Genomic DNA, 26505 nt, shown 5'->3' with positions numbered 1-26505 from the left:
GCGCACCGCTGCGCGCTACGCGCTCCCCGCCCGGCCTCGCCGCACCGCGCCGCGCCGCCCACGGACCACACAACGCGGAGCTGGGGCGGGAGAACTTTACTAGGCTCGGCTTCCGGCCTCGGCCGCCCGGGGTCCGGGTTACGGGGCGCCCCCGCCACCCTCCTCGTCGTCTTCCACGTCGAGGCCCGGGATGCCGCGGATCTGGCGCTGCAGCGCCCCGCCCAGCAGGGGCACAGCGCCCTCCTCCTCCTCCTCCTCGGGGGGCGGCGGCGGCGGCGGGGACGCGGCGCCGGGGGCCGGCTCCGGGGGCACCGGGGGCGGCGCCGGCAGGCCCTCCGCCCCCGCCGCGGCCGCGCAGGCGTCGCCGGGAGCCCCCTCGTCCAGGGCGCCGGCCTCGGCCTCGTCCTGCTCCTTCTCCTCCTCCGGGCTGTCGGTGAAGGGGTTCTCGCCCTGCGGGGGGGGGGGGGCAGCGCTGAGGGGCGGCCCTGGCCGGACCCCGGAGGCTGAGGTCCCAGGACCCCGGCACGAGGCCCGAAGGTCGAAGGTCCGGTCAAACAGAGCTGTGGCTCACGTAGGGACCAGCCCTTCGGCCCAAGCCCGGGTCCGCGCACACGCACAATCACACAGACACACAGACACACACACACACACACACACACACACACACACACGGGTGTCTCGGCCTCACCTTGAGATAGCGCTCGAGCTTCTTGCTGATGAGCTTGTTGTTGAGGATGCTGCGCGCCACCATGAGCGAGGACTTCTTGGACTGCTCCATCATGAGCTGCGGGGGGCGGCGGGGCGGGCGGGCTGGAGAGGCCGGGGCAGCGGGCCAGCCCCCCGCCAGCCCGGCCGCCCTCACCCGCCCCCAGCCCCGCAGCAGAGCCCTGCAGAGCCCGGTCTCAGCCCCCTCCCCTCTGGCACTCTACAAGCATGGACTCCTGACTGGGACGAGCTTTTCTCCGATGCATTGTCCTCCCCACCATTCTCACTAATGTCACTGCTTCAAGACGCCTGTGTCTCTACTCCCGAATCGCAGGAAGCCCATTGACTTACACAGAACTCACCGGCCAGCCCGGCATGGGTGGCTCCTGCCTGTCAGCCTAGCTACTCACGAGACTGAGATCTGAAGGTGGAGCCCTGGCAGACAGACTCTTACCTCCAGTGAACCAACAAAAACCCAGAAGTGGAGCTGTGGCCCAAGTGGTAGAGAGCACTGGCCTTGAGTGAAGAGCTCAAGGACAGCACCAGGCCCTTAAGTTCAAGCCCCAGGACCAGCACACACAAAAGGAAGAGGATTTGACAGTCTGCACTCCCCGGCTGAGTCTTGGGGGAGGGGGGGGCCCTCCCTCACTGCGCAGTCTCGGCTGGCCTGGAACTCTGACTGCCCCACTTCAGCTTTTGCGTGCTGGGGTTTTAGAAGTACACCGCCACACCTGGGTTGTCTTGTTTGTAAAGATTTACCCAGCATAGCATAGCATAGCATTTCTTCAGTGTTGGAATCACTTCCCGTTGATGAAAAGGAAGGTGAGGACGAAGCTGTTTTTGCTGGAACCCTGAGCTCCCAAGCAAATGGCTTTCCATGTCTCAAAGGCCGTGCCACTTGCCTCTGCTTTTCCCAGAGAGACATTATTCACACAGTAAAAGTCACAGTGCAGCAAACAGCCAGCATGGCACGCAAGCTGCTGACAAGTGAAGACACAGTCGGAAGACACCCTGATCCTTGGAGAAAGCCCAGCTGGTCTACCCATTATCCTCCTCTTTCTTGGGGCCGAGGTGTACCCAGACAATTGCTTCCAGACTTGCCACACACCAAAAATAAAAACTTTCACAGGTTGGTGCTTTTGAACTCTAACCAAATAGCTTTTCCACTTACTCTGAAATAAAAACAACAACAAAAAAAAACACCAATGCAAAAAAGCAAGTCATGCTTCCTCTATCTGCCCAGACACAATGAGCTCTGCAGGCTGGTAGAGTAACCACACAGCAAGACCAAGGCCGTGAGTTCAAACCCCAAAAAGCAAAGCCAGTGATCTTTCTAGCACCCCGGAGGCGAAGGCAAGAGGATGGCAAGAGTTCCAGGCCAGCTGAGGCCACAGTGAGACCCCATCGCAAAAACAAAGCAGCCAGGGCGCCAATGGCTCCTGCCTACAGTTCTAGCTACTCCAGAGCTGAGACCTAAAGGATCAAGGTTCAAAGCCAGCCCAGGAAGATTGAATCAGCAAAATGCCAGGCTGAAGGCATAGCTCAAGGGGTAGAGTGCCAGCCTAGCAAGGAGAAGGTCCCTGAGTTCAAACTACAGTACTGCAAAACAGATCAGCAACAAAAACAAAATTAAAATCTTTGGAAATGTCCCAAAGAAAACATAGCAAACAGAAAAGTTACTATAAAAGCCAGTAAGAACAGAAATATTTGTATTTGAAACACAATCCTGCCTTCCAGTTCAGTGGGATAAAACTTCCCATGAAGAGTAGGCCCAAGAACACAACCCACCCCCACCCCCAGGCCCCCACGCCCACCCTGGAGCTGAAGCTTCATCCCAGGAGGAAGAGGATGTGCTAATTTCTCATCCAGCTACCAGCTGCTGAAGCTAACCTCTGGGCAAGTACAACTGAGGGATGACAGATCTTTCCTTTTGTCCATACAAAGTCCCCACCACCATTCCTCCCCCCTATTCCCTTCTCCATGCATAGCATTCTGGGAATAAGAGAGCCCAGACAGCCCACACAAAGGGAGACTATATACAGCCCACACATCTTCCCCTATCTGTCTTCTTTCAGAGAAGAGCATCTCCAGAGCCTGGGTGCAGAGATCCTGTGGGCTTATGACAGTGAGCTAGCACCTAATCCAAAGGGATTGCCTTCATCCCCAAGAAAGACCAGTGACTCAGAACAATGGAGGAGCCAACAGCAGTGGCTCACGCCTATAATCCAAGCTACATAGGAGGCTGAGACCTGAAGGAGCATGATTAAAGCCAGCTGTGGCAGGAGAGTCTATGAGACTCCATCTCCAATTAACCAGCAAAATACTAGACTGGTGGCATGGCTCAAGTGGTAGAGTACCAGAAAGCTGCAGGAGGCCTAGAATTCAAATCGCAATACTGGTGGGTGGGTGGGTGGGCGCACGCACATGTGTGCGCACGTGCGCACACACGCGCACACGCACGTGCGCGCACACACACACACACACAAAATGGTGGGTATAGAAGGAGCCCAACATTTGTGTGATTCCCATTACACAAAATTACAAATGTAACTTCCATTACAAAAGAAACAGGAGAGAAGTATTTGAAGAAGCTTGGAGTGGTGCTACAAGCCTGCTAATCTTACCTGGCTACTTGGGAGGTGGCGACAGGAGGATCACAGTTCAAGGTAAAGAGTTAGCAAGATGGCTCAGTGGTAGAGCGCTTGCCTTGCATGCACGAGGCCCTGGGTTCATTCCTCAGCAACACATAAGCAGAAAAAGCCAGAAGTGGTGCTGTGGTTCAAATGGTAGAGCACTAGCTAGCCTTGAGCTGAAGAGCTGATGGACAGCACCCAGGCCCAGAGTTCAGGACCCACAATCAACAAAAAATAAAAATAAATAAGCTAGAAGCCCTGTGTTCAAGTTCCAGTTCTTTAAAAAAGAAAAGGTAGCTGGGCGCTGGTGGCTCACGCCTGTCATCCTAGCTACTCAGGAGGCTGAGATCTGAGGACTGAGGCTCAAAGTCAGCCCAGGCAGGAAAGACCATGAGACTCCTATCTCCAATTAACCGCTAGAAAACCAGAAGTGGCGCTGTGGCTCAAGTGGTAGAGCGCTCAGCTTGAGCTGAAGAGCTGAGGGACAGCGCCCAGGCCCAGATTTCAAGCCCCATGACTGACAAAAAAAAAGAAAAGAAAAAAGAAGGTAGTTGAGGGGATGGGGGGGCAGGTAGTTCACACCAATAAATCCTAGCTACTCAGGAAGCTGAGCTCTGAGGATCCTGTTTCAAAGCTAGCCTGTTAAGAAAGTCCATGAAACTCTTACCTCCAATTAAATCACAGAAAAAGCCAGAAGTGGCACTGAAGTTCAAGTGAGAGAGTGCTGCCCTTGAGCAAAAGGAGCTCAGGGACAGTGCCCAGGCCCTGAGTTCAAGTGTCAGGACTGGCAAAAAGGAAAAAAACAAAACAAAACAAAACCAAAGGTGTGGGCATGGTAGTTCACACCTGCAGTCCCAGCCACACAAGAGATTTAGGAAGGATTGTGGACTGAGGCCAACTTGGTGTAAGACCCTATCTGAAAAATAAACCAAAAGCAAAAGGATTGGGGACATGGCCCAAGTAGCATAAACAAGGCTCTGAATTCAATCCCAAGAACCAAGAAAAATGAGAGAAGGAGGGAAGGAGGGAGGGAGTGGGTGGCAGATTGGAGGCTGGGGCTGCAGGTGGGTGACAGCTAAACAGGGTACAGATTTCTTTCTAAGGTCATTCTTCTTAGGACTCAGAGGATGGCTGCAAAACTCTTATCAACTAAAAAACACAAGAGTGTGTCCATCTTGAAATGGGACAATTATAGAGTACTATTATATCTCAGTAAAGCTGTTGCTAATACAGTGACTAGAAGCTTTATTCATTTTTAGACTCTGATAGTTTTTAAGCTGTAGTTAAAAAAAACCCTCTGTAAACGAACTACTGCAGATGCTTCTGGGTATTTCCATCACGGTAGTTCTAACTGCGTGTGAGCCTCCTTGCTCCTTCCCTCTCTGATCGATTTCTTTGGCTGATGGCCAAGCCACTCTTTGCCCAGACCTGAGCCGGGCTCTCTCCCATCCCCGTCCAGTCCTTCGCTCCCTCTTCACAGTGACCTCCAGGCCAGCACTGGCATCACTCCCACGTTCCTCTTGCTCACTCCATTTTGTTAGCATGAGACGGAGCCTCACTATGTGGCTCAGGCAGGCCTCAAACTCCAGCTCCTCCTGCCTCAACTTCCCAAGTGCTGGGATTTCAGGAATGCTGCACCACGCCTGGCTCTCCTCCACAATGTTAGCAGCGCCAATTCCACTCTGATACCAGAGCCAGACCCCAGCACCAGGCCACATCCACAGTTCCTGGCCCACGCCAGCACGCCTCCCCTCCATTCCCAGCAGTGGCCTACCTCCCTCCGCAGGCGCCGGAGGCCCTAGTGTGACATCGACACCCGCCAGCAGCAGCCGCGCTGCAAGCCCCACAGTGGCAAACCCATCCAGCCACTGGCTTCTAAGCACAGGGCACACTGATCTGATCTTTAAGTCAGTCCAGCTCCCCGTCTCTTTAGCCTGGCAGAGCCCTCTCTCTGAAGTTACCCTGGCTGCACTGGCTCCCACAGGAGGGGAGGGAAGGGGGAGGACCCTGCAGCCACTCACCCTGCGGTTCCGGTTGTGATCCATGGTCTTGAGGTGCTTCTGGATGATCCCGAACTGCATGGGGATGAAGAGATCGCAGGCCGCGCAGTGGGCGGCCTCCACTTTCCTCACAAAGTGCTCCATGGCGATCTCTGGAGGGAGGAGCAAGAGGAGGGGGAGTCAGCCCTCCTCCCAGGCGCCACACACACCCAAGTTTAGGAAAAAGAAACCAATCAGACCAAAGCTGGACACCAGTGGCTCAAAATTATCATCTTAGCTACTCAGGAGGCTGAGAAGATTGAGGATCAAAGCCAGTCTGGGCAGGAAAAATCCATGAGTCTCTTATCTTCAATTAACCACCAAAGAGCCCGAAGTAGAGCTGTGGCTCTACACAAGTGGTAGAACACTAGCCTTGAGTGAAAAAACTAAGGGGCTGAAGGCTGGTGGCTCACACCTGTCATCCTAGCTACTCAGGAGGCTCAGATTTGAGGATAGCACATGGTTTGAAGCCAACCCAGGCAGGAAAGTCCATGAGACCCTTATCTCCAATAAGCCAACAAAAAAACAGAAATGAAGCTATGGCTGAAGGGGTGGAGCACTAACCCTGAGCAAGAAAGTTCAGGGACAGTGCCCAGGCCCTAAGTTCAAGCCCTAGGATCAGGCCCTGTGTTCAAGTCCTGGGATCTGCATAGATTTGCACAGGTGCATTAGACCAGTCCTTCAGCTCACCCTGCCCCTTCTACTCCGACCTGTGGCCGGGAACAGGAGGCGTGCCAGAGCCCTCCGCAGAGCAGCAGAGCAGCAGAGGAGCAGAGCAGGGTGGGCAGCGGCGGCCCTGCCTGACGCCAGCTGGGAACCGCCTCACCTTGGGTCAGGTCCTGGTCCCGATAGATCTGTTGGATCAGACCATCAAGATCCTCCACGGTTTTTCGGAGCTCCTCTGTCTTCTTGGTTTTGTTGGTGACGTACTCCTGCAGGGGACACACAAGGTCACGCGCTGCCCTGCGTCCCCAGGGCCCTGGAGCGATGGACCCACCGACCACAGCCACGACTCACCTGCAGGAAGTCAGCCGTCTGCTTGGGCAGCTTGGTGCCCACATACTTAAAGTGCTCCTTGTGGAACTTGCTGTCCAGGTGGCTGGCCATCTCATCCTCGTAGAAGGTCCGGTATTTGCAAAGAGAGCACACGAACTGGATCCTGCCACGGGAGGGAGACGGGAGGCTGTGGCGACACAGGGTCTCAGGGGACGGCGCCGTCGCTTCACCCAACCCAACTGCAGGCCTGAAACACAGGCCTGCTCCTGGACCTCTGGGTGACAGTAGTCCCAGCTGGGACCTGGAGGGTGGGGAGCAGAAAGGGCCGGAGGCTGCGGTTACGGCAATGGAGGGGGGCAGGGGAGGAGCTCTTGCTCTTGCTTCCCACGGGCAGGAGGCCGAAGCCCCAGGCAGCAGCAGCTGCAACAGGCCAAGGAGTCGCTGGAAGGTTGCTGGAGGGTCTCTACTGAGGCCGAGCTTGCGCACTTGGCCCAGCTCAGGGGGGGGCCAGAAGGAAGGAAGGAAGGAAGGAAGGATGGAGGCCCTGGCGTGCAGAGTGAAGAACGCAGTCCCGAGGCAGGGCCCGAATAGGTGCTGCCATCTTCCTTTCTCGGGTCTGTGGGACTCAAAGGCCCAGCCCATCCTCTGCTCGGAACGCTTGGGGGGTGGTGTCGGGAGGGACGGGAGACGAGCAGGCCTGGGCACCTGCCGCCTCATCTTCCTCTTCCAAGAAGAGACCAGTCTGAGCTGGCAGGAGGGCGCCGGCCCGGCCTGCCAGGGGGCAGCCTGGAGTGAGCGGGCGAGGTGCTCTCGTCTGGGCCTGGTGTCCACAGCAGAAGCCCGGGGTCTAGGGCCTGGGCTGGAGCAGGCCGCCATGACAAGGGGCGGAGGAGGCCAGCTGCCACCGCCACCGAGGCCTCGGGACGGGTCCCTACCTCTGCCGGACGTCCTTATCTGGGCCACGGGGTCAGCTTTGTCTGAAGAGCCCAGGGGCCGGGCGCCGGCGAGGCTGAGGAAGGTCCAACAAGAGCAAGAGTCTGAGGCGGAGGAGGAGGAGGAGGAAGAGGAAGAGGAGGCAATCGCCAGTGCGGGAGCCCTGAGGGCAGACAGACCCGACACCAAGGCGCACGGAGGGCTCGCTCAGCCGCAGACGGCCCGGCTGGCAGCGCGCGCGCGGCAGGCCCAAGGCGCCGCAGCCCACAGCTGCTGCTGCCATCTCTCCTGGGCACGGCGGCGGCCTCCCGGCAGCTAAAGTTGGGGTGACACAGGCGCCTTGGACCTTGAGTCTCTGACGAGCTGGCCCCCTCCCTCGGGGGCATCAGGCCCCCCGTGAGTGACCGAGCGCCGTAGCTTCTGGGCAAGGGTGCCGAGCCGTGTCGGGTTTCGGGCCACAGATACCAGCAGTCGCAAGGCGGCCAGAGGGGCAGGGGACGAGGTAGGCCTGGGGAGCAGGGCCTGGTGGGAAGCAGGGTCCATGCAGCCCCCAGCAGGGCTGAGCAGCTAAGAGAGGCTGGCCGAGAGAGGCTGGCCAAGAGAGGCTGGCCGAGAGAGGCCAGAGGGCGGCGCGATGGCAGAGCGATGGCCCTGCTGTGCTGAGCGCAGCCCGGGAGCGACACAGAGCCACAGGGACGGGGCGGCTGGTTACCTTTCCACCATGCGGTCACGCTGCCGCTTCTTCTGCTTGTCCTGGCTCTTCTTGGCAGCCTGTAGCTTGCGCTTGGCCTGGCTGCTCTCGTCCTGGCTGGTCAGGGCTCCTGTGGGAACAGAAGGGCGCCGTCACCAGCGCGGCTCTGCCAGCTCAGGATGGGCCCTGCGGCCTCTGGCTGCTTCACCCGCCGCCGTCCACTCCAAGGGTCCATCTGAGAGCAGCTGTCCACGCAAGGCCGCAGGCCACGAGCAGGGCTGGGTACCCTGCACTGGGCAAGAAGTGGGTTTGGCCTAGGCCCCAGAGATGGGGGGGGTTACACACTGAGCCCTCCGCTCTCCAGGACACCCTCACTCTCTGCAGAGTGGGCTCTGGGGGAGGGGGGCCTGGAAGGCAAAGACGAGGCCACCTTGCTAGGGACACTGGCGCGTGTGGCGGGATGCAGGGAGGCCGCACACGTGGCCCTGCCCACCCCCCACCGGGCACCGCGGCAACAGTGGGCTGAGGCTGGATTTACTGTTAGGTACCTGCTGGCGCTCATCACTCAGGTGGGGGGACACGGACTCCCAACAGGGGCTGGAGAGGCGCTAAGGGAGAGGACACGCAAACCAGAGCCGTAAAAACTGCACCAAGGGTCCCAGCTCGGACACCAGCCACTGAGGACTCGGAAGTGGGTGTTACTGAGGGACCAAGGGGCAGGGGGGGAGTGCCTGGGGTCCCCCACGCTTTTGCCTGCAGCCCCCACCTGAAGGTACACAAAGGTGCTGGGCAGGACTGCCACCATCCACACCCTCTGCCTGAGATGTGGGGAGCAGAGCGGGGGGAGGAGCAGGGAAGGAAGAGCCCCTGCCAGCACACACCCCGTCCCACAGGGATGTCCCCAGCAGGCCACACAGCGCTTCAACCCGGCCCTTGGCTGGCTCCCGCCCACCCAGTACTTAGGCCCAGCACCCAGGAAGCCCCACAAGACTCACCCTTCTCTGAATCATCCTTGCCATCTTCTCTCCCGTCCTCTTTTCCCTCCTCGTCCTCTCCTTCCTAACACACAATGTGATAGTCCCACTTTAAAAGGTGGACAGTTGACGATGAGGTCTCTAAAAGACAGCCCAGGCCCGCATGCCTCCCTCCTCCCAGGACCCAGCGTGCAGGGGCTCACGGTCCCGTTTCCCCCAAGGGACGCAGGCCCCTGGTGAGTGGTCTGCCCCCCTCCTGGTACTGCCCCCTCCCCCCACCCCGCCACCCAAGCCAAGGCACCCTGAGCCCCGGGCGAGGGCACTGCCCTCCTGGGCCCCACCGCAGGGAGCAGGGAGGGAGGCCAGGGGCCACTTACTCGAGAGCCTTTCTCCATGGGCTCGGTGCCTTCCGTGCCCTCGGCGGCCTCCCCCTCGGTGCCCTCGTCTGTAAAGGCAGAGGAGCCGGCTCAGGGCGGAGTCCCGGGGGTGGGGGGCGGGGCAGGCGGGGGGGGACGGGGCAGGCGGGGGGGGGACGGGGCAGGCGGGGGGGGGGGGGGACGGGGCAGGCGGGGCCCTCCGCTCTCACCGTTCTCCGAATCGCTGTTGTCGGAGCAGTCCGTCCTGGTGGCCTTGCTGTCCGGCTCCTCAGGACTGCCACCCTGCTTTCTCTTCTTCTTTTTGGTCTGGACCACAAGGAGGACGGGCGGTCAGGAGGGGTGGCCGTGCGCGCGGCCCGCAGGGCCACGGGGGGGGGGGGGGGGGCTGTGCCCCGCCCACCGGAGGCCCCGCCCACCGGAGGCCCCGCCCACCCGGAAGCCGGCCTTGGCCGCCGCCCCGCCCACCCGGAAGCAGGCCTCGGCCATCGCCTCACCCACCTAGAAGTCAGCCTTTGCCCAGTGCCCGGCCCTCCCGGAAGTCAGCCCTGGCGCGCCGCCTCACGCACCCGGAAGTCGGCCGTGGTCCAGGTCTTCCAGGTCCGCCTCATCTGCTTCATGCCATTGCCAAAGCCAAAGCCAAAGCGGGCGCCGCCCGGGAAGGCGCCCCCGCCGCGCATGCCCTGGAACATGCCGTACTCGGGGATGATGTTCTGGGAGAAGAGGGAGGGCAGCCGGGAGGCACCTGGCATGCACTGGCCCCGGGCCCCCATGGGGTCTTCCCACATGCGCCCATAGCCCGAGGCCATCGGCCGGCCGCTCCGGGCATCCCGGGCCCAGCCCTGAGCCCTCGGACCGAAGGAGTCGCCGCCACGCATGCGGAACTGGTCGCGGTAGGCGTCATACTGGCCCTCATAGGCCATTTCCATCTCAGGGTCGAGGTCGCCATAGTCATAGCCCGACCGGTAGAGGTCGCGCTCACCCAGGACGGCCCTCGTGTCACAGGCCTCATAGGAGTCATATCTGCAGAGGGAGGGGGGCCGTCAGCCAGAGGCCAGCCAGAGGCCAGCCAGAGGCCAGCCGACCGCTTCTGCCCTCTGCTCCCCTCCCAGACCTGGGGCAGTAAGCCCGGCTCCAGCACCACCCCCGCCCTGCAGTGCCAAGGTGCAGCATCCAGAATCAAGGAGGACCTCTCATAGGAGACCCACTGCCCCAAGCTTGAACACAGCCTTGCACCAGCCAGGGCCTGACCAAGGACCCAGCCTGGCAGGGAGACACTACTCCTGCCAGTTTCTGGGGGAAACAAGGCCATCCCACAGCCAGTCACAGTGCCCAGAGCTGCTCTTCAAGTAGAGACAAGTACCCAGCACAAGGAACACTTAGCCATGGTGGTAGATAAAACCCACAGGAGGCCTGGCACCGGTGGCTCAAGCCTGTAATCCACGGAGGCTGGGATCTGAGGATCACAGTTCAAAGCCAGCCTGGGCAGGAAAGTCCTTCAGACCCTTATCTCCAAATAACTATTAGAAAACCGGAAGTGGTCCTATGGCTCAAGTGGTAGAAAACGTGCCTTGAGCTAAAGAGCTGAGGGACAGCGCCCAGGCCAAGAGTTCAAGCCCTACAACTGACAAAAAAAAAAAAAAAAGGAACAATGCTATCCTCATCCCTCATGACTACAGGAACCCCCCAAAAAGCACTGTGAGAAAAGTTTATAAACCCTATATTCAGCTGCAGTGTAGGCCCACACCTAGGCTCTCAGCTAATCTCAAACAGGACAGCTGCCTGAGCAACAGAGCTAGGCCCTGTCTTAAAAAACTGGACCAGGATCTGGGGGTTCATGTCTACAATCTGAGGATTGAGGTTAGAAGCTAGTGCAGGCTAGTCCATGGGAGTCTCATCTCTAATTAACTACCAAAAAGCCAGAAAAGGAGCTGCGGTTCAAATGGTAGAGCACCAGCCTTGAGGTAAAAAAAAAAAAAAAAAAAAAAAAAGCAAAAAAGACAGTATCCAAGCCCCAAATTTAATACATACACATACAGACACACACAGATACACAGAACCATGATCCTCCCTATTCCTGCCTCCTAAGTAGCTGGGATTAGAGCTGTGAGCCACCCACTCCCATTAATAAGGCCCTTGAATGTGGCTAGCAGATGCCACATCGGTCCCACCCTTTGTGTGGAACAGCCCAACCTGCCAAGGTTGGTTCCACCCCTACACCAGTGCCAATCTGTCCTGCCCTCTCTGGGAAGCGAGGGGTATCTGGACACATTGCTTCTGGGGAGCCATGCTGTGTGTGCTGAGAAGCCAGCCACGGGGCATGGATAACAGGTCTGAGGACCTCAGTGGGAGCATGGGGTGCTGAGAGGCCCAGAAGCAGACACAGTGCTCAGGGCTGAGTGAGCACCACCAGGCCGGATCCACCCTGGCACCAGCCCCCACCCACCCACCCCACCCCACCCCCGCCGCCCCGAAGTGGCCTCCACTCACTCACCTTTCCCCACCAGAGCCGTACATGCTTCCTTGCATCACGTCAGTCTCCAAGTGCGGCACCACATCTAAGCGCTGGTTAATTCTGGATAAAACGGAATCGGCACTGGCGCCACCCGAGGCACCGGGGTTGGCATTTGTGTCAGAGCTGGGCATTTCCCAGGAGTGGGAAGTGGCCATACCATACCCATAGTTAGTGGCGTTATCCTGGCCATAGCCATAGCCATAGCCATAGTTCTCGTAGCCTGCATGAGGAAAGGCACACGGAGTTACACAGACAAAGAAATACGTGTCTTTTGTCACTAGACAAACTGGGGGACTCGAGCTACCCAAAGAGGAGTAAGCATCTCCCCAACAGGGACACCCAGAGCCCCCAGCCATGCCAGGCAGTGGCAGACAAGAGGAGAGCAGGCATGGGGATACTTGCCTCTGTTTGTCCCAGAGTTCCAAGTTCCATATCCTACAAAAAGTAGAAAGGCAACAGCTCGACCCACAATTTCCTCTCAGTACCACGGGAGATTCACTGAGCTTCCTCTCAGTACCTAATCCATGGCCTACGGCCTCCTGACCTTCCCATAACTAAGATGTCACTCACAGTCGGCAGCAGTGGCTCATGCCTATAATCCCAGCTACACAAGAAGCTGAGCTCTTAGGATCAGTGTTCAAAGGCAGCCACCAACAGGAAAGTCCATGAGAGTCTGATCTCCAATTAACCACAACAAAAGCCAAAAGTGGTTCTGTGACTCAAGTGCTAGAGCGCTAGTGTTGAGCAAAAACAGCTCAAGGACAGTACCTTGACCCATTAAAAAAAAGCAGAAATAGAGCTGTGGCTCAAGTGGTAGAGTGCCAATCTTCAGTGAAAAAGTCAAGCCAGAGCATAATGGTCTGGCACATGCTCACAAAAAAAGATGCCCCCACATGGAATGTCACCACCACACATTCACAGCAGGCCACCGATCCGGTGACCAGCTCTGAGCAGCTGGTATTTAAGGAGTTCCTACATTCCCCCTTTGAAGAGCTTCAGTTACAAGATGACCTGCCCACCCCTGGCTAAACAGTAGTGGAATGAAGAGGAAAATGGCTAACAGTATGTGTTTCAATGATGGAGGCACGCGTGCGTGCACGCACGCACGCACACGCACGCGCGCACACACACACACACACACACACACACACACACACACACAGCCTTTATAGAACAACCCTGGCAGAGTCTATGTCCACACTGAAATCATGGCATCAATTCTCTCTCCTGAACCAGGTGAAGCAGAGAAAGGACCATGGGGTCCTCCAAATGTCTGCCTCCACAGAGAAAGCCAACGAGGCTTTGAAGTGCCCGCTATGCTGTGCAGCGCGATGTCATAGAAGGATCTGGAGCAGAAAGTAAACACAGGCTGGCTTTGATCACCACACACTGGAAAAGCTCCTTGCTTCCGCAGAATAAGGCTGCTGAGAACCAACAAGGTGCTGCCCAAGTGGAAAGTGCACCGCAGACATGACACAGGTCCTCCCCAGAGGACCACGTGGGGATAAAGGACCCCTTTCTCCCAGGATTTCTGGTGAGACTCCTGGTTGCTTCCAATGCCACACCATCTCTGCTCTGCAGACACATGCACGATACGCTCGCCTCTGGGCATGGGACCAAAGTCAGTGAGAACCAGAGGAGAAAAGCAGTGCAACACGGGCTTGGAAGCACACACCTGCAATCCCAGCTACTCAGCAGGCTGAGAGCTGAAATCAGGGTTTGAACTCAGCCTGGGCTGAGAATCCCATGAGACTCTTTATCTCCAAAAAGCTGACAATAGAAGTGTGGTGTAGGTGGTAGAACACCAAGTCTCATTACTGACTCACACGCACACACACACAATCAGAACCCCCCCCCCCACAGGAACAACTATCCAGACCCCAGGCTCACAGCCTCACAGCCTTGTGCACACCAGGAATGGTGCACACTGGGATCCAGAAGAGAGACAGGACTGGACAGGACGGTGAAGGCAGACTCTTCAGGTGCTGCTTGTGGGGCTGGTTCCTCGTCACCCCAGCTTCCACAGCAGGCTGGGCAAGCACGGGAAGGAAGGGTGGGCATGGACCCTCAACAGCACTTGATGCGTCAAGATCAGGCAGGCGGCTCCTGTGCCAGGGGTGCCCCCAGCAGTCAGGACTCCCTGGCTGGCAAGCCCTGAGTCCCTGAGACACTCTCTAGCTGAGAGCACCACCCCCAGGGAGGAAGGCCTTTCTAGGCTGGCATTTTGGACTCCAAGAAACCTGCCTCTTCTGAAAGAACATCAAGTCACTTCTGTCTCCTAGAGGAAATGAGGTCATGGTTGGCAAGAGGAATTTTAAGAACAGAGTTGTTTAAAGGAAAGGAAAAAGCCAGGCGCTAGAGGTCACGCCTGTAATCCCAGCTACTCAGGAGGCTAAGAACTGAGGATCACAGTTCAACGATAAAAGAAGCCAGAAATAAAGCTGTGGCTCCAAGGGGGCAGAGTGCTAGCCTTGAGCAAAAAGCTCAGGGACAGCGCCATGGCGCCCAGGCTCTGTGCTCTAGCTCCAGAACGGCATCAAAAAAATAAATAAAAAGAGGGCTGGGAAGGTGGCTTCACGATAGAGTGCTTGCCTTGCATGCATGAGGACCTGGGTTCCATTCCTCAGCACCACATAAGCAGAAAAGGCCAGAAGTGGCGCTGTGGTTCAAGTAGTAGAATGCTCACCCTGTGCTGAAGAGCTGAGGGACAGTGCCCAGGCCCAGAGTTCAAGCCTCACAACCGACAATAAGTTAATTAATTAATTAATAGAAAGACAATGGCAGATCATCACAATAAGCAATCATTATAGACCAAAAATATAATTTAAGGGTAAAATTTAAGGATAATGGCCTACCTGCTGAGAAAGACAGCACATGGGCATTAAACAATTAATAGGCCTTGTGCAGCAGGAAGAAATGCTTAAACCAGCAAAATAAAGCAGGGCACACAATCCTATCCACCTATAAATTAGTCAACAGCATAAAACAGGTAGGCTAACAGATTAAATATTAAAATGATCAGATCTAGGCTGGCCCATTTTTTTTAATGTATATAAATACTGTTACCTTGTACTGTCAGCCAGAAGGGAAAATGAAACATTAAAACATCCCGATTTTCAAAAAGAAAATGGTCTACATTAATATATATATACATATGGGGCTGGAAAGGTGGCTCAGTAGTAGAGCGCTTGTCTTGCATGCCTGAGGCCCTGGGTTCGATTCCTCGGCACCACATAAGCAAAAAGAAAAAAGCTGGAAGTGGCGCTGTGGCTCAAGTGGTAGAACGCTAGCCTTGAGCTGAAGAGCTGAGGGACAGCACCCAGGCCCAGAGTTCAGGCCCCACGACCAGACCCAAAAAAAAAAATGTATATATACAGACAGACAGACAGACAGACACATGCACACACACACACACACACATACACACACACACACGTGTACATATGTATCACCAGGTGCCAGTGGCTCACACCTGTAATCCTAACTTCTCAGGAGGCTGAGTTCTGAAGATCATGGTTTGAACCCATCCTGAACAGGAAAACTGAAGATTCTTATCTCTAATCACCAAAAGGCCAGAAGTGGAGCTATGGCTCATGTGCTCAGGACAGCACCCAGCCCCTGAGTTCAAGCCCCAGGACTGGCACTCAAAGAAAAAAGGGCCGAAGGAGCTAGTCTTGAGGGATAGAAAGCATTATCGTGGCTGGTCCGGGGAAGCCCTAGCTATTCAAATGAGCCACCACACCATTTTATGAACATTCATGGTTAGTAAAAGCAAGACAAAATGATAGGAGTACTGCAGGAGATCTAGAAGGCAGATCTCCCTCCCCCGCCAGGGCCCCCACTTACCATAATCACAGGTGGGCTGAGCACTGGTGTCTGAGTATGTTGACTGCAAAGTAGTTTCAGATCCCTGGACAAAGCCTAAACATAGGCACAAGTGGTTAATCTCCCCAAGCAAGCCACCGGAAAATGACTAAGACTCCCTTTGTATGTAACTGGCCAGCAGGCGCTCCCTCAGCTGGCAAACTACCCAGGGTCTTCTAGATCAATACAACATTTGAATTAGATCTCTACTACATACTTACCAATGGGCAGATGGGCAACATTTACCTTGTTACACCAGAAGAGCTCAATTTGTGTAGGTGTGTGTGTGCGCGTGTGTGTGTGCGCATGTGTGTGCGTGTGCCTGTGTGCGTGCATGCGTGTGCATGCGTGCGTGTGTGTGTGTGTGTGTGTGTGTTGGTTTTGTGGATCATACTCCAGGGTTTGAACTCAGGCCCTGGGCACTGTCCCTGAGCTTTTCTGCTCAAGACCGGCACTCTACCACTTGAACCACAGCTTTACCTTCAGCTTTATGCTGGTTAACTGGGGATAAAGAGTTTCACAGACTTTTCTGCCTGAGTTGGCTTGGAACTGTTATCCTCAGATCTCAGCCTCCTGAGTAGCTGAGTTTACCGGCTGAGCCACAGGCACTCAGTTTGATTCCACTTTAATTCCACCTCCACAACACATTTACATTGACAAGGAAGGCTATGATTTAAGTTGTTACACTGGAGTGGCTAAATGATTTTGGAGGGGGATGGAGTAAGTGAATATACAAATCACTGTCAGACCCAGAAAATGGTGGCTCACGCCTGTCATCCTAGATACTCAGGAGGCTGAGATCTGAGGATTGATGTTCAAAGCCAGGCCCAGCAGGGAAGTCTGTGAGATTCTTATTTCCAATAAACCACCAGAAAACTGTAAGTGGAGCTGTGGCGCATAGTGATAGAGCGCTCACCTTGAGCTCAGCCCCAGGACCAGCATCCAGACCCAGTACAAATAAGCCCCACAATAGCTGAAAAACAGCCAGAGAAGTTACTTTCAATTGAAACAAAGATAAAGGTGCATTTTGAAACAATGTTAACACAGATAATACTCTACATCCCCTAGTATCAACCCAAACAGAAACTCTATCACATAGTTTCCCATTAAAAGGAGGGTTGTTCTGTTGTGTTTTGTTGTGTTTTGTTTTGTTTTGGGGGGTTGCTCTTGTTTTTTGTTCTAGGGATTGAACCCAGGACCTTGCACAAGCAAGGCAAGCATGCCACCACTAAGCTACATTCAGTTATTTCTTAAACGTAATTTTTGGGCTGGGATGTTTATATGGAGATAAGAAGTAGTATACCATATGGCTTCAATCTGAAATGTAAAGTGCTCCTTCAAGCTATGAAAGCTACGTGTGCAAGGTATACGTAAAACATTTGGATTTCACCAGGCACCGGTGGCTCATGCCTGTCATCCTAGCTGCTCAGCAGGCTGAGAACTGAGGATCTCTGTTCAAAGCTAGCCCACAGCCGGGCACTGGTGGCTCACGCCTGTAATCCTAGCTACTCAGGAGGCTGAGATCTGAGGATCACAGTTCAAAGCCAGCCCGGGCAGGAAAGACTGTGAGACTCCTATCTCCAATAACCACCAGAAAACCGGAAGTGGCGCTGTAGCTCAAGTGGTAGAGCGCTCGCCTTGAGCTGAAGAGCTGAGGGACAGCGCCCAGGCCCAGAGTTCAAGCCCCACGACCGACAAAAAAAAAAAAAAGCTAGCCCAGGCAGAAAAGTCCCAGTGAGACTCATGTCTCCAATTAACCACTCAAAACCCTAAGTGGTGCTGTGGCTCAAGTGGTAGAGTCTAGCCTTGAGCAAAAAGAGGCTCAGGGACAGCGCCCAGGTCCTGAGTGCAAGCCCCGCAACCAACAAAAAAGAAACGAATTTGGATTTCATGCGTAAAGATGGGTCTCACTCCCAGGGCCATCTCATTAGTTATACATAAATACTGAAGAAAAAAACTAACTTGGAAATCTGAGTCCTAAGCAATGGGATGAGGGATCACAACCTGCAGATATCTAAGATGCTGTCTCTCTTCTGTCAACCTGCTTTTCCACTTAGATAAACCTCTTTCAAGTATGGAAAATTTGGACCTCTAAGAGTGCTTATAGGCTGTGTACCAACCAGTGGCTCACATCTGTAATCGTAGCTACTAAGGAGGCTGAGATAGGAGGATCCCATTTGGAAAGCCAGCCCTGGCAGGAAAGTCTGTGAGACTCTTATCTCCAATTAATCACCAAGAAAAGCCAGAAGTGGAGCTGTGGCTCAAGTGGTAGAGTACTAACCTAGAACACAAAAACTCAAGGACAACACATAGGCCCTGAGTACAAGACTCAGGACCAGCTCAAAAACTAAAATGAAATAAAAAAAGAAAGTCTGCTTAAAATAGACTAACACCAACGTCTAAGATCTAATGTAGGGGTGTGGAGAGAGGGGTGTGGGGTATGGCTTAGAGCTTGAACTCAATTACTTGCTGTCTTTGAGCTTATTGTGCTCGAGGATGGTGCTCTACCACTTGACTGCAGCTCCATTTCTGGCTTTTGGCTGGTTAATTGGAGATGAGTCTTGTGGACTTTTCTGCCCAGGCTGGCTTCAAACCATGATCCTCACATCCCAGTCTCCTGAGTAGCTAGGATGACAGGTGTGAACCATCCACACCCAGTAGAAGCCCAAGATTTTATTGTTGGTGGTGGTGGTGGTCATGGGGTTTGAACTCTGGCCTGGGCGCTGTCCCTTAGCTCTTCAGCTCAAGGCTAGCGCTCTACCTCTTGAGCCACAGCACCACTTCTGGCTTTTTCTGTTTATGTGATGCTGAGGAATTGAACCCAGGGCCTCATGCATGCAAGGCAAGCACTCCACCACTAAGCCACCTTCCCGGCCCAACCCTGAGATTTTAAAATACTTTTTAAAATGATTTTGCCTTTGGCACTGAATTCCGACAGAGAGGCAAAATCTGCCACTTTCCACTAGTAGTACCTTGACCTGAAAATTAAGCTTACCCTGAAAATTAAAGCCCAGACCCTCCAATAGGTTCTTTACAACAAAAACAATTAGCACCCGTTCGGGTGGGCATTCTCATATTTGCTGGCCAGCGAACTTCATCTCATAAGATACAGCAAAAGCCAGCACCATAGGCCTGCCTGCAATCCTCGCCATTCAGGAGGCGGTACAGCAGCTTCACAGGGAGCCTCCCATACCTGGGGGGAGGGGGAAGAGGAGAGAACACCAGCAAATCTACTGAAGCTCAGAATCCAATGGCTCTCTCTATTCCGTCCCTCCTGTATTAATATCCAGTTCCACAACAACTCCTGGGCCAGGTCTTTCTTCTCCCCTTTGCGGCTATTTTGAATAAATTCTTATCTGATTCATAAAGTGTCTTATGCTTGGTTCTATTTTCCAGCCTGATCCGCTCTAGGTGAAAAAAACAAACCCTGGTTGGTTCAATAAAGGGTCAAGACCATGGACCCGATTCTGCAGTACAGCCCCTCCCCTCGAGAGAGCCTCCGTCCATTTGGGTTTTTTGTGGGGGTTTTTGTGCCAGTACTGGGACTTGAACTCAGGATCGAGGCACTTGTTGCTTAGCTCTTTCTCCCAAGACTGGTGTTCCACTTCTGGCTTTTTGGTGATTAACTGGCAATATGAGTCTCATGGACTTTCCTGCCTGGGCTGGCTTTGAACTGCGATCCTCAGATCTCAGCCTCCTGAGTAGCTGGGATGACAGGCGTGAACTGCCAGTCCCAGGCTTTTATCATTGTTTTTGCTCAAAAATGCAAAAACAGCAAAACACGCCTGTCATCCCAGCTCCTCAGGAGGCTGAGATCTGAGGATCGGGGTTCAAAGCCAGCCCGGGCAGGAAAGTCCGGGAGACTCTTATCTCCAATAAACGACCAGAAAACCTGGAAGTGGTGCTGTGGCTCAAGTGGTAGAGTGCTCACCTTGAGCTGAAGAGCTTAAGGAAAGCACCCAGGCCCAGAGTTCAAGCCTCATGACCGACCCACACACACCAAAAAAAAAAAAAAAAAAAGCAAAACCATCTCTAGTTTTCTTCTTTCTTTCCTTTTTCTTTGAAGGAACAATAGGATCATTGGAAGTGGATCAGGTGGCCTCCAACCCTGACCATCTGAGCCAGGACAAAGGTGCTGGTCAGCCTGAGATGGCTGGGATGACACTTCTCCTCTGAGTACTACAGCAACCAGGTAGCCACTGAGCTGGGGGGGGGGGGAGGGTGGCATGCGATGTTTGGCATTAGTCTGGGGGAAACCAGCCATGTTGCCACCCCACAGGGAGACTCCTGTGGTAAAGAACCAGAGCCAGCATCAAATCTGCCAGGCACAGATGTTTGAGTCACCCCAGGGTGGGGCTGCTAGCACCGGGCCAGCTTTCTACTGACATCCTAAATGCAACCCGAGCCAGAGACGCGCGGCGACAGCACTGTGCATTCCCTACACGGACACGGACACTGGGCGAGAGCAAAACGGCTTCCATAAATAGACTGGCAACATTTCAGAACCTTTGTTTGAAGGCCAGATTCTAGATTTTTATCTGCTGTTTTCCTTTTACCCCTTGAGGCTAGAGATAGTCTCTTTTCCCAAGTATAAATAAAGCAACTGGGTTCAAAAGCTAAACCAATTAACAATGAGATATATTATCTTTATCATCATTTATGTGAAAGAATAATAGCAATGTTCACCTCAAAACTTATCCTTAAAGCAATGTTACCTGAAAGATTATTTTAAATGCCGTAGAACTTAGCAGTCTTGTGTGTCTTTTCTCGCCCTCCCCCCCTTGCAGTGCTGTGATTTGAACCCAGGTTCTCACAAGAAACAAGCAAATACTCCCTACAATAAACCCTCAGCTCAGGTCTGCTTCATTTTTTGTTTTAGATTTAACAGAGGGGTGATCATTCCATAAGTCAGGTAGTGAATACATTTCTCTTGGGGCAATGTCACCCCTCCCCTTGCTTGCTCCCAGTTTTTCCCTCCCATCCCCACCCACAAATTGTATACTTCATTTTCAACATGGTGTCTACTGTGTACCATGAGTGCATTTGTTTGTTCTTTTGTGTATGTGGGGGGGGGGGGGGTCGCAGGTCTTTTACTCTGGGCCTGGGCGCTGTCCCTCAGCTCTTCAGCTCAAGGCGAGCTCTCTATCACTTGAGCCACAGCGCCACTTCCCATTTTCTGGGGATTCAAAGGAGATCAGAGTCTCACAGACTTTCCTGCCTGGGCTGGCTTTGAACTGTGATCCTCAAAGCTCAGCTTCCTGAGTAGCTCAGATTACAAGTGTGAGCCACAGGCCCCTGGCTGTTTTTGATTTTTAAGACAGGTTCTTGCTATTTAATCCAAGCTGGCCTCAAATAGGATTTCCCCTGGCCTCTTTCACCTAAGTGATGGGATTATAAGAGTACACTCCATTCCTGGCTTCGTGGTTGGAAAGAACCATATTATAAAGCTATTGTGGTTTTCAGTTTATTAACATCAAGGAAAAACTAATCATTACACCTCATTAGCTTGACCCAGCAAATCCAGAATTACAGCTCACAAGATCTGGAGCTGAAATACAAGCTTGGCCATTAGCAATACCTCTAATTCAGTTTCCTCATCTATAAAAATAAATATTCCATTATTAAGATACCCCACAGAGGGCTGGGAAGGTGGCTCAGTGGTAGAGTGCTTGCCTTGCATGCATGAGGCCCTGGGTTCGATTCCTCAGCACCACATAAGCAGAAAAAAAAAGCTGGAAGTGGCGCTAGGGAAGGTGGCTCAGTGGGAGAGCACTTGCCTCACATGCATGAGGCCCTGGGTTCAATTCCTCAGCACCACATAAACGGAAGTGGTGCTGTGACTCAAGTGGTAGAGCGCTAACCTTGAGCTGAAGAGCTCAGGGACAGCGTCCAGGGCCAGAGTTCAGGCCCCATGACCAACAACAACAACAACAAAATATCCCAGAGTGGGGCACTCGTGGCTCATGCCTGTAATCTTAGCTAATCAAGAGGCTTAGATCTGAGGATCATGTTCAAAGCCAGCCCAGGCAAGAATGTCCACGACTCCTAGCTCCAATTAACTTCCAAAAAGCCAGAAGTAGAACTGAGCTCAAATAGTAGAGCACCAGCTTTGAGCAAAGGAAGCTCAATGACAGTGCCCAAGCCCCAAGTTCAAGCCCCAGGACCAGCACAGAAAAAAAAGAAGCCAGGCACCAGTGGCTCACGCCTGTCATCCCAGCTACTCAGGAGGCTGAGATCTGAGGCTGTGGTTCAAAACAGTGGGCAGGAAAGTTCATGAGACTCTTACCTCCCATGAACATGGCACTGTGGCTCAAGTGGTAGAGTGCTTGAGCTGAAGAGCTGAAGGACAGCACCCAGGCCCTGAGTTGAAGCCCCACAACCGACCCAAAAAAAAAAAAAAAAAAGATATCCACAGCATCCAGCCATTCTCCTTGGGTTCACTCAGCAGTATTGTCTCTAAATACTATGAAATTGCTGGGCTCTAGATGCCTAAGCCTATCATCCTAGCTACTCAGGAAGCGCATAATTGAGGATAGCAGTCAGAAGCCAACCAGCCTGGGCAGAAAACTGAGATTCTTAACTCTACAAATAACCACCAAAAAGCCAGAAGTGAAGCTGTGGCTCAAGTGATAAGAGTGCTAGCCTTGAGTGAAAAGGTAGGAACAGCATCTAGGCCCAGACATCAAGACCCAGTACCAAAATAAGTTCACAAATACTTCAGTTCCTGGTGAAGACTTGGAATTACATCTTAATTTCAGAAGACATTAACAGTGGTCCTACCAATTTTCATCTAGAACCCAGGCACGCTACAGCAGGACTCAACACAGATGTCCAAGCTCAGCACTGAAGCTTGGGGCCAGTGAGTTCTTTAGTGGGGCTTGGTGGGCCCAGAAGGATGCTAAGCAGCATCCCAGGCCTGTATCCACTAGACCCCTACCCCCACTCCCAGAAGAGACACTAAAGCGCGACTCCTGCCACTATTATATATTCTGAGGAGGGAGCTGAGAAGCAGGCCAAATTGCCCTGGATTGAGAACCACCAGGATAAGGAAAAGCTGCTAGAAAAACTGGAGTTCTTGACCAGGGGGGCTGGAGCAGGGAAGATTGGCACATAAAGGGACCAATGGAGGAGCCCAGAGCTTGAGCTCTGAAGTCTTATTTTGGGGGGGAGGGGGGGAGGCAATACTGGGACTTGAACCTTGAACTCAAGGCTTGGGTACTGTCCCTGAATTTTTTTTTTTTTAACTCAAGGCTGGTGCTCTTCCAATTTAGCAATACCTCATCTTCCAGCTTTTTTTTTTTTTTTTCTGGGTGGTTAACTAGAAATAAGTGTCCCACAGACTTCCCTTCCCTGGGCTGGCTTCAAACTACAATCCTCAAATCTCAGCCTCCCTGAGTAGCTAGGATTACAGGCGTGAGCCACCAGTGTGGGGCTCCATTGTCAGTCTTGAACATTCTGAAATAGAATGCAGGTTACCCGGCAACAGCATCTATGCAAGCTTGAATACATACCTCCAGCCAAGGGGGGAGGCCCAGTGGGCTGAGCTGGTGGAGGAGCTTCATTGGTTACAGCCAAAGCAAATCCAATCGGCCTTGGCAATTCACCCAGGGATGATTCACAATCACACTAGCGTACCTTCCCCCTCCCCTCTCTCCTCACCCACCTTCCTCCCTCTCTCTCAGCCCAGATCCCTCAACAGTCAATTCGTGCCTCTGGGTTTTTGGTTTTGGTTTTTTTTCTCCTCCAAAAGCTGCTGCAGAGCGGGCTATCTTTATTCTCTCCGGATCCTATTTGGATCTCTTGCTTTAAACCTCACCACTTCCCAGAGGCCTCCACGACTTCTCTCTTATGGATCAACCCCCACAGAACACTGATCCCCCCCCCCCCCCGCCCCAGGCCCTCAGAATACAGCCCGCACTGGTCTGCTCGCCCCGGTCTGCCCAGCCCCTGACACGGATGAGTGTGGAAATCCAAGTCCTTCCTCGCCCAGCCTCGCTCGAGCTGGGTCCTCAGGAGGCCGCAGGATCCCACCCGGAGGTCAGAGCCTTCCCCTCATCGCCGCTCCCTGCTCTGAGGTCAGGGGACGCAGTGCGAGGCGGACACCCCACGAGCCACGTCTGTTGACGTGAGGCGGGGACCCCCCCCCACTTCCCCAGGTGCCCAAACCCGGGGCCCCGCGGGCGACGGGAGCCCGGGCCCTCCCGCCAGCCCCCAGGCGCCAGCGCGGCGGGCCGAGGGCGCCGCGGCCTACGGGGCGCGACCCCCGGGCCACCAGCCCGCGGCGCCATTTTGTCACCGCAGCCGACAGTGACCCGGACGCCCAGGGACGGGTGGACAAGCCCCGGCCAGGCCCCGCCCGCACCCGCCCTGCCCTCCCCAGCCAGCCACACTCAGAGCGCGACCCCTGCCCGGCCCGGCCCACCTGTGTAGCTCATGGCGGCGGCGGCAGCGGCGGGGACGGCGGGACACTACACCGAGAACGACAGCGGAGGCTCCGGCATCTGACGCCTCGACAGCCGCAACAATCCCTGGGCTCCCCCGCCCCTACACACATTCCAGCCCCGCCTCCCGACCGCATTGGCCCGTGAGAGTCACGGACTTCACAACTATTGGGTTACGTCGTTGTCTATCGAGCCCGCCTCGTCATGCAAGTGGCTATGTGTGCTGCCAATCTCGTGAGGTTCCCGCCCTGTCCTCCCCGCCTTCCGTTATGCTACACCCGCGCTGATTGGGCGAGAAAAGTCAGCGGAGAGATAAAGGGGGTGGGGCTAGGCGCTACGGGGAGGCCCGAGGCCCAATCCCCAAACCCGGTGAGCCTGCAGGACTAACAGTGCCTTGGGGACCCGCCAGAGGGAGCCGAAACAGGTCACCCCGAGTTCTGCGACCCGGCCAACCCGGTCCAGGTTTCTGCACTTTGCCTCCAGCTGCAAAACGAGCAAATGCAGGAACGAGGAAGTCGAGACTGCTGGGCTCACTTGCAAACACTGCATGAACTAATGTACGCAGCCAGTCAGTTGGGGAGGGGGGAACCAGGGTTTGAACTCAGGGCCTCAGGCCTTCGCTTGGTGGCTTGCTTTGAGCCACCTCAAGCCCTGCTTTTTGCTGGTGGTTTTAGAAACGGAGCCTACTGGATTTCCCAGGCCCCAGCTGCTTTCTCAGACTGAGTAGCTGATTACAGGATGTCAGCTACGGCACCTGGCATGTTTTCTTAATAAGAAATGATCAGTCAGTTGGATGTGAGCTCAGTGGGTAAAGTGTTTGTCTATCACACGTGATGTTCTAGTAAGATCCCCAGAATTGCCACACAAAAAGTAATTTGTATATGTATATGGTAAGTTTGAGTTGTAAATCTATGTATAAGGTAAGTTTGTGTTGTATATTACCTAAAATGCTCTTGCAAACTTACAAGGGACTATTAAAAAAAAAATCTGAGCATGGTGGTACACTCTTCAGCTTTTCCAGAGGCTGTCAGGATAGCAAGTTTGAGCACCTGGGAAATTTATTTTAAATACAGGTTTCAGGGCTTGAAGGAGGGGTGCTCTCTGGGCTTTCTCACTTATGGCTGGTACTCTACCACTGGAGCCACAAATCCAGCCCAGCATTCTGCTGCTTGAGAGTTGTGGTGTCTCAAGGACTTTTCTGTACAGGCTGCTTTGAATCATGCTCTTCCAGGCATCAGCCTCCAGCATAGCCAAAATTAGAGGCATGAGCCACTAGCACAAAGTATTTAATGAGCCTCCCCATCACAGAGTAAGATTAGAAAGGTCTGGGCTTTCTAGCTCAGTATGGAACACTTGCCCTAGTATGTGGGAGGCCCCTACCCAGCATAGGGAAAAGATTAAACACTCAAGAGAACAAACTATTCATGTCTTGTTGACGGTCCTTGAAGTGTTCAAAGTGGAATTTGTTGGTTTTTTTTTTTTTGTCCATCATGGGTCTTGAACTCTGGGCCTAGGTGCTGTCCCTCAGCTCTTCAGCTCAAAGCAAGCACTCTACCACTTGAGTCACTGCGCCACCTCCAGTTTTCTGAGTGGTTTATTGGAGATAAGAATCTTTCGGACTTTCCCTCCCTGGGCTGCCTTTGAACCATGATCCTCAGATCTCAGCCTCCTGAGTAGCTAGGATGACAGGTAGGAGCCACTGATGCCCAACTTTGGAACTTTCTTCTAAAACCATCTTGGGTCATGATGGACAGGAGATCCTGTGATGGTATGGGGGCAGAGGAACAATATGATTGAGCACTTGCTTAGCATGCATGAGTGTTCCTCCTCCACGCCATGAAGAGGAGGCTCTAGGGGTAGTCGATAAGTATCCTCCCTGCGTGTGTACAATAATTTTTTTTATTCTTTTGTCAGTCATAGGGCTTGAACTCTGGGCCTAGGCGCTGTCCCTCAGCTCTTCAGCTCAAGGCCAACACCCTACCACTTGAGCCACAGCACCACTTCCGGCTTTTTGTTTGTGTGGTGCTGAGGAATCGAACCCAAGAGCCTCATTCATGCATGCGAGGCAAGCGCTCTACCGCTGAGCCACCTTCCCAGCCCCTGTAATTTCCTGTGTGTGCCAGCTGAGGGCCTAGGAGCTGTCCCTTAGCATTTTTTGCTAAACTGGCCCTCTACCACTTGAGTCATACCTTCACCCCTGGCTCCCTCAACCGCCATGTGTTGGTAGTTAATTGGAGGTAAGAATCTGGGCTGGCCTCAAACCTCCCATCTTCAAATCTCAGCCTCATGAGTAGCTTAGCTAGCTTTATCTCCAATTAAGCACCAAGAGGCTAGAAGTGG

The 26505-nt window shown here is 53.9% G+C and overlaps 1 protein-coding gene across 1 annotated transcript; it reads right to left on the bottom strand.

Moving 5' to 3' along the window:
- Nucleotides 1-78: 78 nt before the first annotated feature.
- On the bottom strand, nucleotides 79-24273 carry LOC138811010 (A-kinase anchor protein 8-like). The gene is made up of 14 exons (XM_069998488.1): nucleotides 24147-24273; nucleotides 15707-15781; nucleotides 12263-12295; nucleotides 11840-12080; nucleotides 9915-10368; nucleotides 9558-9654; nucleotides 9349-9416; nucleotides 8993-9056; nucleotides 8019-8127; nucleotides 6395-6536; nucleotides 6204-6309; nucleotides 5360-5490; nucleotides 689-784; nucleotides 79-450 (listed from the first exon to the last, which is right to left on the bottom strand). Exons 1-14 carry the CDS (start codon nucleotides 24157-24159, stop codon nucleotides 139-141), a joined length of 1941 nt encoding a protein of 646 aa, XP_069854589.1. The 5' UTR covers nucleotides 24160-24273; the 3' UTR covers nucleotides 79-138.
- Between the last annotated feature and the right edge of the window lie 2232 nt (nucleotides 24274-26505).

This window comes from Dipodomys merriami, unplaced genomic scaffold (genome assembly GCF_024711535.1).
Source record: "Dipodomys merriami isolate MVZ:Mamm:240054 unplaced genomic scaffold, mDipMer1.0.p SCAF_519, whole genome shotgun sequence".
Taxonomy (NCBI): domain Eukaryota; kingdom Metazoa; phylum Chordata; class Mammalia; order Rodentia; family Heteromyidae; genus Dipodomys; species Dipodomys merriami.
Note: the sequence above shows the minus strand (reverse complement) of the source record. Positions and strands in the feature narration are given on the sequence as shown.